At 38.4% G+C, this 13,501-nt stretch overlaps 1 protein-coding gene across 6 annotated transcripts in view; it reads left to right on the top strand.

Moving 5' to 3' along the window:
* MAST4 (microtubule associated serine/threonine kinase family member 4) overlaps positions 1-13,501 on the top strand; it is a 933,584-nt gene that overhangs the window by 833,307 nt on the left and 86,776 nt on the right. For all 6 annotated transcript variants that reach the window (XM_082272235.1, XM_082272234.1, XM_082272236.1 and 3 more), the window contains 3 exons: positions 5,592-5,730; positions 9,629-9,761; positions 13,006-13,171. In XM_082272235.1, the coding sequence (XP_082128361.1) occupies positions 5,592-5,730; positions 9,629-9,761; positions 13,006-13,171 (438 nt within the window). The remainder of the gene's footprint in view (positions 1-5,591; positions 5,731-9,628; positions 9,762-13,005; positions 13,172-13,501) is intronic.

Raw genomic sequence — 13,501 nt, 5'->3', positions numbered from 1 at the left:
AACGGTATTTGGGCACATTAGGTGTTGTCCTTGTAACTAAAGCAATATTAAACCCAAAACCAAAAATGTATATTATTGCAGCTTACCAATCATTAGATGTGGTGGCTGCATCAGTTACCTTTTCTTTGGATGGATTTTTTCCCTCTGTTTTCACATGGTGATCTGGCTAGTAACGCATCTCCTGCATTAGTGAGACGCCTCTCTGGAGGAATGAGCATAAGAGGCAGAGCAAACAGCAGAGTTGTCTGTCTGGGGGGAGGTGGGCGGTAGTGTTAAAGGGATTGTAAAGGCATCAGTTTTTTTTATCCTAATACATTCTATGCAATAATATAAAAAAAAAACCTGTGTGCGGCAGCCTCTTTAATACTTACCTGAGCCCATCTCTATCCAGCAATGTTGCAGGAGTTTCTCATCTGCCAAGGACTCCCCTCCCCATTGGCTGAGAGAGCAGCACGGCACGATTGGCTCCCGCTGCTGTCAATCAAAGCCAGTCAGCCAATCAGGAGAGAGGGGCCGGGGCTGGGTCACAGCTTCATGTCTGAATGGACACACGGAGCTGTGACTCAGTTCGGGTGCCCCCACAGCAAGTTGATTGCTGTGGGAGGACTCTTCAGGAGGGTGGAACCAGGAGCACAGAAGAGGGACATTAGAAGAGGAGGATCCGGGCACTCTGTGCAAAACCAACTGCACAGACCAGATAAGTATAATATATATATGTTTTTTTTTTTTAACACAAGACTTAACAATCACTTTAAATGTATTAGCAGATTTAGAACCACTAACAAATTGAAGCCAAACTCCAGCTCTCACTTCATTATTAACAGTTACAGCAAACTGTTTTTTCCTTTTGGGATAAAGGTTTTGCATGAATAAATAAAAGCTGATCACTTTAATCTCCACTGCTAGTGTTACATGGTTTGTTTCATCCATATAAACTGATATAATCTGTTGGAGAGTTTGTGCTGTGAAAAAATAGACTTACTGGCTGAATTACCAGATGAAAACAGAAGAAAGCAAGCCTAAAAAGTAAACTAATACGGCCATTACATCTAAGAATTGGAAAGCTGCCATATAATATGTTTTATTTTGGGTTTAATACTGCTTCAAAACTGATGCTGCTACAAACCTAAGAAATTAAATGGCAATCTATGCTTTTGTTGTACTTGTGCCAAAACTTTGTATTTCACTAGTGGTCTTTGCCTTACTAGACTTGACAAGCTGAGAATTACAGTGCCTTGAGAAAAGTATTCATACCCCTTGAAATTTTCCACGCTTAGTTGTACAATCAAAAATGTAAATATTTGATTGCGATGGTATGTGATAGACCAACACAAAGTAGCACATAATTGTGAAATGAAAGGAAAATTGTAAATGGTAAATATTTTTTACAAATATCTGAAAAGTGTGGCATGCATTTGTTTTCAGTCCCCCTGAGTCAATACTTTGTAGAACCACCTTTCTTTTTGGGTATGTCTCTACCTGCTTTTGCACATCTAGAGAGAGAAATGTTTGCCCATTCTTTGCAAAAAAGCTCAACTCTGTCAGATTGGATGGCGAGCATCTGTAAACCACAATTTTTAAGTCTTCTCAATTGGATTTAGGTCTGGACTTTGACTGGGCAATTCTACCAAATGAATATGCTTTGATCTAAATCATTCCATTGTAGCTCTGGCTGTATGTTTAGGGTCGTTGTCCTGCTGGAAGGTGAACCTCCTCCTCAGTCTCAAGTCTTTTGCAGACTAACAGGTTTTGTTCCAAGATTGCCCTGTATTTGGCTCCATCCATCTTCCCATCAACTCTGACCATCTTTCTTGTCCCTGCTGAAGAAAAGCATCGCCACAACATGATGCTGCCGTCACCATGTTTCATGGTGGAAATGGTGTGTTCAGGGTGATGCGCAGTTTTAGTTTTCCGCCACTCATAGCATTTTGCTTTTAGGCCAAAAGTTCAATTTTGGTCTCATCTGACCAGAGCGCCTTCTTCCACATGTTTGCGGTGTCCCCCACATGGCTTCCTGCAAACTGAAAACGGGGCTTCTTATGGCTTTCTTTCAACAATGGCTTTCTTCTTGCCACTCTTCCATAAAAGGCAGATTTGTGGAGTGCATGACTAATAGTTGTCCTGTAGACAGATTCTCCCACCTGAGCTGTGCATCTCTGCAGCTTCTTCAGAGCCTTTTATTTGCTTCTCTGAATAATGCTCTCCTTGCACGGCCTGTCAGTTTTGGTTTGACGGCCATGTCTTGATAGGTTTGCAGTTGTGCCATACTCTATCCATTTTTGGATGATGGATTGAACAGCGCTCCATGAGATGTTCAAAGCTTGGGATATTTTTTTTTTTTTATAACCTAACCCTGCTTTAAACTTCTCCACAACTTTATCCCTGACCTGTCTGGTGTGTTCCTTGACCTTCATGATGCTATTTGTTCACTAAGGGTCTCTAACAAACCTCTGAGGGCTTCACAGAACAACTATATTTATACTGAGATTAAATTACACACAGGTGGACTCTATTTGCTAATTGGGTGACTTCTGAAGGCAATTGGTTCCACTAGATTTTAGTGAGGCCCCTTTCACACAGGCTTTCTGATCAGGTCTGCCTACCAGTTTTTCAGGTGGACCTGATCGGATGCTCCATGTACCTCTGTGGGGGCAGTGGATGTCAGCGGGGACGTGTCCGCTAACACCCGCTGCTCTCTGATGTGGTCCGTGAAAACCAGACGGATGGAAACTCTATTTTCCATCCATCTGGAGGATCAGATTGGATGAAAATGGTCAGGCGGTCCTTTTTTCATTCGATCTCCCATAGAGGAGAGCCGGGATCTGAAAGCTCCATCTCTGCAAAGTAAGCGGAGACGGAGCTGTCATCCACCTGCTCAGCAGGGATCAGCGGATTCATCCCCGCTGAACAAAACTGAGTCCAACCAGCAGAAAGCTTGTGTGAAAGGACCCTTAGGGTAATCAGTGTAAAGGGGTCTGAATACAAATGCACGCCGCACTTTTCAAAATTTCAAAAGTTTAAAAACCATTTATCATTTTTATTTTACTTCACAATTATGTCTCACTTTGTGTTGGTCTATCACATAAAACCCCTAAAAAAAAAAAAAAAAAAAATTAAGTTTTTAGTTGTAACGTGACAAAATGTGAAACATTTCAAGGGGTATGAATTTTAAGGTACTGTATAACTTTGAAAAATCTGCACTGTGTGTGGCTAACATTATGGTTTCTCTGGGTCTATTGATATGTCAAGCAATACGTTTACAATTGCAAGCCATCTATTCAGTATAGGTGATCTGATGGAGAGAACCTAAAATCCATGTCTACACTTGCCTGCCTTTTCCCTACTAGAGTATTGTTAGACCTGCTGCTTTATGTGATTGTTTCAGCAGGGGCTCTTTGTTCAGGTGTAGCCCAAAAATGGTACAGCAAAAATATTTCATTAGAAATTTTTATAGGCAGCCAAGTGAACCTATTCAGCATCAAGTATGTTTGATTTGATCTCTGTTGTAATTCTGCACAATAACGTGCTACATTTAACTATTGTTCAGCTTCCAATAAGACTGCAAAAGAACAATAGCTGCCCTGTCTTCTAAGATTACAGTAACCTTTTGTTACTATGGTAACCAGCAGCGGTGTACACAATACAAACGCTAAATCGTCAAAGGTAAAGCTAAAAGGGAAATATTACCATCAAAAGCAGTGTTTACTGTAAGCACAAAAAATTGTGATTATGTATATAGCTTCCAACTGTCCCTGATTTGAAGGAACTAACTTCTTTTGGAGGTCCCTCTTTTTTCCACATATACCCCTCACTTTGGTCTAATGTTTATACCTGTGTAAAAAAAATGCACCATTTATCTATCAGAAATGTGCTAAACTTATCATCCAATTGCTACATTGTTGCATTTTGTATTTCAAAAGCCAATATAAAAGAACAGTAGTGGTAAAAAAAAAAAAAAAAAAACTTATGGGGCTGACCAATCTTTGTGTATTATTTCTCCATGTAACCGGGGAGGTTGTGAAAGACAGAGGTGTATCTTTTGCATACATACTTTTTGCTAATAGATGTCTCTCTCTCTCCCATCTCAGAAAGTTGGGCGGTAAACATGGGCACAGAAATTGGTAGGGGGTAGGATTCTTTAGGTGCTCTTAGAAGTCAGAGTTTTGTTGGAGGTCCGAGTGCAACCACACTGTCCTCTTGTCACACCAGTTCACTTGTAGGTCAAGTTTAGAGTAATGTTCCTGTATTAAGTGAACCCTTTTATTCCAGAGACTATAATAATACATTCTAGTATGTCTAAGGCAAATGCAGGCCTGTATCCCCTGATATCTAGCTCATGCTCTGTGCTAAGAAAAACTGTGGGGGGGGGGGGGGTGACCTTCCTGATCACCTTCTGAAACTGCTTGTTGTCTGACTGTCTGTAATTATTAACTTGGTTCACTGACCTGTAACAAGCATACAGCCAATGTTGGAACAGTAAATTCAAAACTCAAGATCTGACTACTGCTCTGGGTCCAAAACCCTGTTTAAAAAAATTATACAACCTATACATTTGTTCCAGAAGTATCCAGCTGATCACAAGATGATACAGGGGGTCACTTCTTCACCTGCTCAGGATCCGCCATGGTTGGTTTTGCTGCAAAGACCACATTGCTCGTGTGTGTGGGTCTGTGCAGCATTCTATTGCTAGCCCCAGCTGCACATGCTGATGCACTCCTAGCGGGATTGTTGTTGTTGACTAGCTGGGGTTTACAGGAAATGGGTAAAATGATGCTGTTCCAGCATTGGTCCTCAGTCATGCTCAAAGAGAAGATCTGAGAGAGAAACTTTTTTTACATGGATGAAGGAGGATGAAAAAAGACCATTGGATGAGCATGATGGTGACTGACACTAGCAGCCTACATATTTGTTTAGCAGCTGGGTGGAATCATGAACCAGTAGCTAGATGCAGGAGAGCATGGGCCAGTCTTTGACTGCAAAGCAGTCATTATTTGTATAACAGAGTGGCTTGAATTTTGGGGATTCCTAGGGACTTGAGATTAAATCGATACTTGAAGGTCCCTGCAGCTATGCAATCTTTATTGAATGGAACTTTGGGGGAATGCAGAGTTGGGGGGGGGTAGGGAAGAAGTGCTTGCAGATGCTTAGTGCCCCTAATGTCAAGGGGAAAACTAGGAAATGGAATACCTTTTCTAACCTTCCTTATTATTGCTCCCCTGATAATGGCCAGCCAGCAGCAAGGGGTAGGACCCGTTTCCCGATATGGTGATAAGTGCTTAAATTGGACCACTGTTATATCTTCTATGTGGAAAGCTTTAGACTGACATAGAAAAGCAAATGTTTCAGCTCTGCCCTTTTTATGAGCATTGTGACCTTCTGCTGGTCTAAGTAAACTGATGAATATAGATGTGAGGAATTATCACTAGAGGCAATACTGACTATACTTGATATGATTTACTGTATGTTAACGTGTGCTCTCATGTTATATAAGTGAAATTATTTTGTATATAGTAGATTCCTTTTTAGATTCTGATGTTTTATATCCATTATGTACAATGTGCAGAAAATAATATTTTGTTTTTTTCTGATAGGTGGAGACTGTGCTACGTTACTGAAGAACATGGGACCTCTGCCTGTGGATATGGCGCGGATGTATTTTGCAGAAACTGTTCTCGCTTTGGAATATTTACACAACTATGGCATTGTACACAGAGATTTAAAGCCAGACAAGTATGTTTAAACTTCCAATTTTATGAAAGACTGAATGTTGCTGTTTGTTAGTCGTGTGGACAGTTATGTTGTGTTTTTGGTACATAAGCAGACTGGTTATATCGTGTTTTTTTTTCTGGCACACTAGGCCTTTGCCACACATACAATTACATGTAATAATAGAAAGCAAAACACAAAAAATCACAAACCCTTTATTACTGCTTCTGTTTTGGTTTACGACCAATCTCCCCATTATATGTGTCTGCTGCATTTAGCGTGTTCTACACTGGTGAAGTGTGTCGGGTAAAAAGAATTAGAATTCAACTCCAGGAACAAAAACTTTAGTTTATGTAAATATTTTTGATAGCCGCTAAGGATATCAATTTATTTTTTGTGCACCAAATACCTTTCCAAGCCCAAGTATTACCTTGTAAATATAGCTGTGATATCAGTACTGTGCAGTGAACAGAGCTGGGGGAGGGAGGGACCCACCCACTACAAACTGGCTGCAGAAAACTTAAGGAGGGATGCAAACAAGATCAGATTAAGCCCCGTACACACGTACTGATCGTCGGCCGAACGATCGGCTGTCTTTTGTCCAGGGCTGTCGTGTCTGTTGAAAACTGCAAAAGACTGCACACGAATTTTGTCGGCCAACAACAGCCGACTGCAGAAGTGATGTCATGTGATGGTTAACTTTCCTTGTCTTTTTTCTTTTCTGAGCATGCCCAGTCTTGCTAATCTGCTGTCTGTCGGCCGAAATCTGTACTGACTGGCGAACAATCGGCCGTTCTAGTGTTGGCCAACAAAAATTTTAATGCCTGCACGACAGATTCTGTTCGGCCGAAAATGCGCTGTCGGCTGTCGGAAGCATCATACTAACAAGCCTACAATCGGCCGATCGGTCGTCGGCCGAATATTTACGGCCGACAATAGGTACGTGTGTACGGGGCTTTACTCTGCACAATGAGAGAGCACCAGTGACTGGTATTTATTACAGAAAGCTCCTGCCCAGAGGTAAAGTTTCACACTGCAATACAACACATATGTTGAAGAAATACATAAAGCACACCAAGAATCCATGTGCCTCTTGTGTTTAGACAATATTTGCATATACCAGAGTTTAGCTGTAAATTCAACCTGTGCCAAAATCCATAAATAGTTTGTGCCATGCAAAAACCATAGCACAACTGCCTACCGCCCTCCCCAGCCACAAGTGTAAACAAGGCCTAATTCAAATGGGCCATATCAGTTGAGCTCCACTGGAACAGTATTAAAGTGGAATTTTATTCATAACAGCTTGACAGAAAAAATGTTTTGTTTTTTTTCTAGCAAGGAACATACATTCCACATTAATAATTTGACTACCAAAATAAGTGTGTGCTATCAATTGCTTCCAGAATTGCTCCCGTTTCCTCTTGCTGGAGGCTGTTATTTTGCTGAAACCCATGAGCAACAGTAAATCTTTAGGCTGTCAGTAGATTGGTTCCTACATTTTCAGCACAGTTTCAAAAAATAGAGAGCAGCTAAGCATGTGGAGCAGGATAAGACAGCGTATTACTGGATTTAAAACATTATAGGCACTTATTTTAATGTTTTACATAGCTATACCTGCAAAAGGCGCCAGCTTGGAGTGATCCAGCAGGACTTCATTTTCTGACTAAAGCTCCACTTTAAGTTAATCCTCGATTTTAATTTTTCCCACATTGCCAAGAATAGCTTAGCACCTAATTGACTCCTTTCAGAGTAGAAAGGGACAACATACCTTTCCCAAGTACTCAGCTACTAACTCTATGATCTGAAATTTTGTATTTTACACTTTCTCTTTAAAATACTCATGAAATACATTTAAATATATGTAGAACTAGTACAGTAAATTAAAGTCTGTTCGTTGAACAGGACAACATTTTATGTTCCCAGAAAAATTCATAGTGCTATAAATGTACTACACATGTAGAGAGTTCAGCAGCATGGGTAATGTAATGTATAACCCATTATATAGAGGTTCAGCAATTTTGGGTACATAGTATTTGTTAAAGCTTACAGAAGAGTGTAGTGGTCTCAGGTATGTGATATATAGTACAGAACTTTTAATGTAGTGGACCAGAATATGTAATGTAAAGCAAAGCTTACAGAGCATACTTGACTACTGCATGTGCCCTTCAAAACCGTATACAGAGTATGAATGAATGCAGTAGTCCAGACCATGTCACAACAGCACAGTGTACAGAACACGGCGTATGTCATGTACAGCATAGAGATTTCCCTTCGACACTTATGGGTTGCTGTTGACCATGCAGACCTCTTTTTTTGTTTTAGGTAAACGCACTTGCTTTGCTAAGGGTTCAATTCATTGACATTTCATTTTTACATTATCTATACATAGGCTTTTCTTCCTTATCACATCCAAGCCATGCCCTCTGTCCACAGACTTGTGTTTCTCTTAGGCTTGTTTAAAAATTTTTGGCAGACCCCAAGCCTATGTGAAGCTGGCTCACACAATAAGGCCGGTTCATCCTTATTTGATGTCATATTTTATTAATTGTCTGTGTGTGGGACCTGCAGCTCGGAAATAAACCCAGAGTGCACTGCTATTGAGGATTTTCACAAAAGAGAACAATTGCCTCCTTTTCACATTTGTATAGTGCACAGAACTTTATCTGCATGCAAAGCGTGTACGTTGGATGGGTTCTGTGATGATGTCAGTATGGATTAACTGCTGCTTTGTGAGTGGGGAGCTTAGTGAGATGGAATTACAGAACAAGTGACAGACAGGCTTGGATTGCCCAATTACAAAAGAGAATAAGGAAACAGAATCGGTGGCAGTGTACTTAGCTAATAGTGTATAAAACAAAAATTAGCTTTCCTGAGTGATGAACACTTGTTTGGAATTAGATATAAATATTACTTTTCATGGTTTTCTGGGGAAAATGAGAGATTTTACATACAACATTTATTTAAATGATTATGTGAGTAATGTCTGGTTTGTTATGAGAAGATAGTCAGTGATCCACTATTAGATTGCATGCAATTGATGTAGGAGATAACCCTAGGCACCATACCTCTTTTAAATGTTTTAATTCTAAATAGTTTTCTTAGCAAATCAAATTCTGGTTTCATTCAGTGGTATAATGTTTGTCTAATTACAGCAATTGTGTACTCCAATGCTGATTTACCGCTCTGTTGCTGGGATATGCAGTATAAATATTAGGTAATAGATGAAGCAGAGTCCAGATTGGGTAATCCTCCACTTCAGATATCACGGTAACATTTGAGTGTAGGCCCTCTAACAACTTTGGCTGCCATACATCTTGTTTGGTCCTCACATATAATGTAAGCAAAGGAGACACTCACATGCATGATGACCCTCTTCTCTTCTTACATGCTGGGGAGAACCCAGTCTTTTGTGTGAACAGACCTGAAATTGATCATTTTACAGGAGCTAATGTTATTTGTTGGGATAACCTTTGTAGTTTACATTATGCTGTAGAATAACAACTAGTGGTACATGTACTGCAGTAAAGGGTGGGAAGGCAAACTCACAAAACTACCTGAAAGTGTTAGCAAAAAGTAACCTATAACACCAATCTAAGTAAATATTAGGTACATCTTAGCTATTCAAAATGAGAACAGATAGTTTAGGAAAAAAAGTAACCCATTTAGAGGGCACATAAATAAATGTACACATGTCAATGGCTACTTAAGACTTGAATACACAAAGAAGTTAAATCTGAATTAAAAAGGGGTACAGCATTTACTACATTTGAAAACACTGAGCTATACAACATGTATGAACAATATTTTTGGTTTGGGGTAAATGTTTTCATAGGGTATTTTATGGAACTTAGTATAAGCTCTTAGAGAGAATGTAAGTTTTTAAATTGCTTACATTGTTTAATTAGGTTTTTTTTGTTTACAGCTTATTGGTAACTTCCATGGGACACATCAAGCTAACAGATTTTGGTCTGTCAAAAGTGGGCCTTATGAGTATGACCACCAACCTGTATGAGGGCCATATGGAGAAGGATGCCCGAGAGTTTCTGGACAAACAGGTTCGGTTTAATTACAAATTTTTAGCATGTGCTGTATATTTTATTTTATTTAGCCTTTTTGTTTTACAGATTTCAATTTCTATAATTTTCTTTTATATTTTTGCCTCAATTAGCTTCTATATAAAACTAGTAGAGCAAAAATATATGAGTTGAGCATAAGAAGCATAGAAATCAGTCAGATTGCAACAGTGTTAATATTTCCTTACATTCCATTTTTGCAAGTATGCTTTAAATTTTGTTTTAAACATTTCATAATAATATGAACTGTGCAAGTTTCATATTTATTGAAGTAAGTGATGATCAGGATACAATTTAGTATTTAGTAATGTAGATAATGTGAATCTAAATAAATTAAGTAAATATATATATATATATATATATATATATTTTTATAGGGGGTTTTTCTTTTTTCTTTTAATACAGCCATCTGGACTTTTCCCAGTAGTTCTACCAAAGGCTTTGTTTAGCTCTCTGCTACAATTTTCCAGTTTCCCCATCATTAGAGTAATTCAATTTCACTTGTCGCGCCATCTGCTGGTGAAATCTGGTATGGCAGCTCATCAAGTAAAATATGTCATCCTTAGTGTTGGGAGTTGATGCCATACATGGAGAGCCATGAGAAATAGTTAATTTAACTAAAACAAAAAAGTTATTCCTAAAGCAGGTTTGTCTTGGTTACAGGTACAATACTCCTTGGTTACAGGTACAACATTTCTACTGTAGTTTATTATTAATATTGTATGGAAGGCAGGGATATATTTAGCGGTGATATTTTTAATTTTCTCCTAATAAACACCTTTCCTTACCTACTTTTAACATGAAGAATATGATTGCAGCTGACTGATGTTTTTAGACAGCAGAATAAAGATCTAGATTAGACTGCTATTCTCTGTAGACTAAAATTGGCGCTTATGATGCATTGTACAATTAAGGGTGCTAAAATCTTAGCCATGGTCCATTTGCTTTCTTCATGGCTCATTACTGTTTGTCCACAATCTGTGTATTCTAAAATGACTTGGAAAAATCCATTTGAACAATGGCCCTACTGAATTTATGTATATTCCGCTTCACATTTCCCCCAATGTATTGATACATTTAAAAACCGTTCACCATTTACTTGTAATTGAAAATAAATCCTGTTCTTTAGAATTATAAACAGCTACTATATATGAAATTAAGAGTCCATAGGCATTACTCTATCTCATTTTAAGCCATATTAATATTTAAAGACTCAGTAGTTTTTTTTGTTATCTTGTTAAATTTCCTAAATAATAAAGAATGTTTGTTTTAACCTGCTTGGTTGGTGTAAAAACGTATATTGGCAGGTTGTGTACTTGCTGTAATTAAGCATCCGTTTTTCATCCATCACTTGTCAGGGAAAGCAAGGACCATGCTTCATGTTTATATATGCGGAGCGTGCAGGGATAAGGCACGAGGAATGTTTCTCAAACAGAAAGCTGAAATAGATCTCTTCATTTTCTACTTGACCGATATTCTTCCTGCTAAAAGAAATAATTAAAAAAACATGGATCAATAAAAAAACCTTACATAAAAAAGATATAATGTCATAAAGGAAGATAAAAAAAAAATTATATAGTCCAGGGTAAATGTTTTCATAAAAGACATCTGTCTTTTTTAGATGCAATTTAAACCTAGATGTCATTTGCAGTAACGAGCAACAAGGAGGGAAACCTGTAGTTATTTTTTTTCCTTTTTAGGTATATTTGTGTTGTGCTTCATTAGCAATTAGCATTAGATGCCTGCAAAAAAAAATCTCTTGTGGTTCAAAAATAAAATTAAAGTGTAAACTCAAAAGGAATAATCAGCTGTATAGAAAACAAGAATATTTATGCAGCTAGCAAGTAAGGTAAGGTGGTTTCCCATCCAAGTACTTACCAGGCCCGACCCTACTTATCTACTTAGGGTTAGTGCTTTTGAAAACAAAGGGTTTGATCTGGTGGTCTCTGCATAACCTCATACTTGGGGAAATAAAACATTAAAAATGTTCAGAATGTATGCGTTAGCCATGACCACATGAGGAATGGTCATAAAACAGGTGTATCATGGGTTTGAAAATGTAGATCTGTTCTCTTTTTGGCACTCATGGCCATAAAAAATAACTGTATTGAGGAAGTACTGAGACTCTTGTGCAGACCTGCTTTTCTGGAAATTCTACTTGCCTGCTTAGCAAACTGATTTTCTAGTTTCAGTCATTCTAGGCCTTGCTTACAGGGGTTTCAGATTGTAGAATAGCAATGTGTACGGGAAGGTTTTACAAGGTAATTTTAAAGCTCTCTGCCAGCTCAGAGAAGCCTTCATCTCCAGTTGGGATGTTAAACACAGATCTTAATGGGAACACAGGCTGCAATTTGAACAAGCAGTCAGCTGACTTTAGCACTATTTGAAACATGACTACAGCCTGCTAGAACCGGGTGAACCCACACTCCCACTTAGAGCTGTGTTTAACATCCTTAAGGACCAGAGGTGAAGGTTGCTTTGTAGCCCAAAACTTGCTGAAAGCTTTGAAATGCTTTGTAAGCCTAGAACTACACTATCAATTCGATTTTGGCTACAGTAAAGTTTAGGTGCTCATCAGCAGTCTCTTTATATGCAGCTCCCTGACATTAATGTGCCGCTAATTAGGTGGGTGCCAACAATCCGTTAAATCTCTCTCTAGCAAAGAGATTTAATCACAAATGTAGCTCTAGCTTAAAAGCTTGCTGTGCACGCTGCTCTTATACAAGCTAAAATGCATGTGACCAACACCTTGAATTGGCCAAACACCAGTAGAACAATATAATTGTGTTCCAAATTTTTTGTTTTAAGAACAATCTCTAATTATTAGTGGGGTCAATTCAACGTACGTTTCCACCACAGTGACAAGAAATGTCTAAGGAACAGGATGAAACCTTTTTCTCTAACTAAAGAATTTCCAACAGCGTGTGTGTTGCTTTTGTTTGGGAATGTCTGTTCACCCCAAAATCGAATGTTAAAAGCTAATAAAAATTTGAAGTACTTTCAAAGGACATTCTTTAAATCATGGAATGTACTGGGAATGTTTGTATGAGCATTTTGTTCAGACTGACCCAGAACACAGATGCAGGTTTGTTTATTCAGTGCATTTCTATGTAAAATAGTAATTTTCAGTGTATGTAGTCTATAATATTACAGTTCCCCTTTTGGGTAAACATTGAGGCCTGTGCTGTTTGGATGATGATTATTTTTTTAATTCTTTGCTATCCAGGTCTGTGGCACCCCAGAATATATTGCTCCAGAGGTGATTTTGAGACAAGGCTATGGGAAGCCAGTTGACTGGTGGGCAATGGGAGTTATCCTATTTGAATTTCTGGTGGGTTGTGTCCCGTTCTTTGGAGATACCCCAGAAGACTTGTTTGGACAGGTTATCAGTGGTATGTAGAAAATAATTAAGAATGATTTACATAATATTAACATTTGTTATACTGGCATAGGCTTTATATTTACCATTACTGTAGTACTTTTTTTTGCTTTATCCAGTAGTGAAAAGTGTGCTTGTTTAAAACCACTCTATTCCTTTTAATATATCTAGGCAAATCATGCAAGTTTGCAAGTATAATCCTTCATCATTATACCTTCCATGCTCTAACTTTTGGGAACTGTATTTTTATCATAATTCATTCTACTACATACAGTATTTGTGGTTAAAAAATTAGTTTGCAGATGCACAGTTCCTTGCATGCAGAATTGTCTCAAAGAAAGCA

The sequence above is a fragment of the Pelophylax lessonae genome (assembly GCF_965119305.1).
Source record: "Pelophylax lessonae genome assembly, chromosome: 1".
NCBI lineage: Eukaryota > Metazoa > Chordata > Amphibia > Anura > Ranidae > Pelophylax > Pelophylax lessonae.
This window is presented reverse-complemented; position numbering and strand designations above follow the sequence as displayed.